At 35.5% G+C, this 1,392-nt stretch overlaps 1 protein-coding gene across 1 annotated transcript; it reads left to right on the top strand.

Annotated features, from left to right (window-relative positions):
* Window positions 1–1,171, top strand: LOC122044545. Its single transcript, XM_042604941.1, has 4 exons — window positions 1–88; window positions 427–575; window positions 647–748; window positions 854–1,171. Exons 1-4 carry the CDS (start codon window positions 1–3, stop codon window positions 1,169–1,171), a joined length of 657 nt encoding a protein of 218 aa, XP_042460875.1.
* Window positions 1,172–1,392: the final 221 nt, after the last annotated feature.

Below are 1,392 nucleotides of genomic sequence, written 5' to 3'. Positions count from 1 at the left end.
ATGAACGAAGAATGCTCCAACTATATGAGCAGCGACAAACAGTACGTCAAAGAGCTCAAAGTTCTTCCGGTAGAACACAGAGGAGAAGGTATTTGAATCGGGATCGTGAAGTTGGACATGTTCATCTTTTCAATGATTACTTTTCTGATGATCCGGTATATCTTGATGACATATTTCGACGTCGATTTCGAATGTAAAAAGAGTTATTCCTTCGTATAGTTGATGCCGTAAAAAATCATTCCAAATATTTTCAATGGAAGATCAATGCAGGGGGAAAAAAGTTTTGTCACCACTTCAGAAATGCACAACGACTATTCGTCAATTGGCGTATGGAGTCTCTGCTGAATATTATGATGAGTATCTACGAATTACTGAAACAATTGTCATCCAATGTTTTATTCAACTTTTGTCGATGTGTAATTGAAGTGTTCGAGGTCGAATATTTAAGAAGACCTAATGCTACTGATATCCAACACTTGCTTGAAATGCATGAGCAGAGACATGTTTCCCTGGCATGTTGGGCAGTCTTGACTGTATGCATTGACAATGGAAAAATTGCTCCGTCGCTTGGAAAGGTCAGTTTACTCGAGGAGATCATGGCGTCCCAACAATTGTGCTTGAAGTCGTTGCATCTTCGGACTTGTAGATATGGCATGCCTTTTTTGGGATTGCAGGGTCAGGTAATGATATCAATGTACTTAACGAATCGTCGTTATTCAACGACGTCTTACAAGGGAATGCACCCGAGGTTAATTTTACAATTAATAATACACAATATACAAAATGATACTATTTGACCGATGAGATCTATCCAGAATGGACTACTTTCGTTAAGAGTTTTCCATATTCCCAGGATCCTAAGAGAAAAATATTTAAGGAATGGCAGGAGGCCGCGAGAAAAGATGTCGATAGGGCATTTGGGGTGTTCCAATCACGATGGGCAATGATAAGAGGTCCAGGACGATTTTGGTACCAGGATAATTTGAAGAACATCATATATACCTGTATTATTTTGCACAACATGATTATTGAGAATGATGGAGATGCAGTAATCTATTGGTCGGACGATAAAGGAGATCCTCAATCACAAATATTTCAAGGCTCTACTCAAGAATTCCAAGCATACATCCGTAGAAATTACGAGCTACGTGATAATCAACTACATTATTAACTTCGAGCCGACTTAGTTGAGTATATTTGGGCACGCTCTAATTGTAATCAATGAAAAAATAATTTATTAATTGTGATATATGTATTGTGATATTTATGTAATTTTTTTAATTATGAAAGTTATTTTATGGTAGTAATTTATGAATTTAAATTTTATTAAAATTTAATTATATAAAATGTAAATATGAAGATGAGATAATGAAATATATATAATAAAAAGTG

Source organism: Zingiber officinale, chromosome 1B (genome assembly GCF_018446385.1).
Source record: "Zingiber officinale cultivar Zhangliang chromosome 1B, Zo_v1.1, whole genome shotgun sequence".
In the NCBI taxonomy this organism is placed as follows: domain Eukaryota; kingdom Viridiplantae; phylum Streptophyta; class Magnoliopsida; order Zingiberales; family Zingiberaceae; genus Zingiber; species Zingiber officinale.
The sequence above is the reverse complement of the archived record's forward strand: the minus strand, read 5'-3'. Positions and strand labels throughout refer to the sequence as shown.

Coding starts and splice junctions, on each gene's coding strand:
- LOC122044545 (XM_042604941.1), top strand. CDS start 1: ATGAACGAAGAATGCTCCAACTATATGAGCAGCGACAAACAGTACGTC. Junction 89..426: donor GGTAGAACACAGAGGAGAAG/GTATTTGAATCG, acceptor GTGTAATTGAAG/TGTTCGAGGTCGAATATTTA. Junction 576..646: donor TTGCTCCGTCGCTTGGAAAG/GTCAGTTTACTC, acceptor TCGGACTTGTAG/ATATGGCATGCCTTTTTTGG.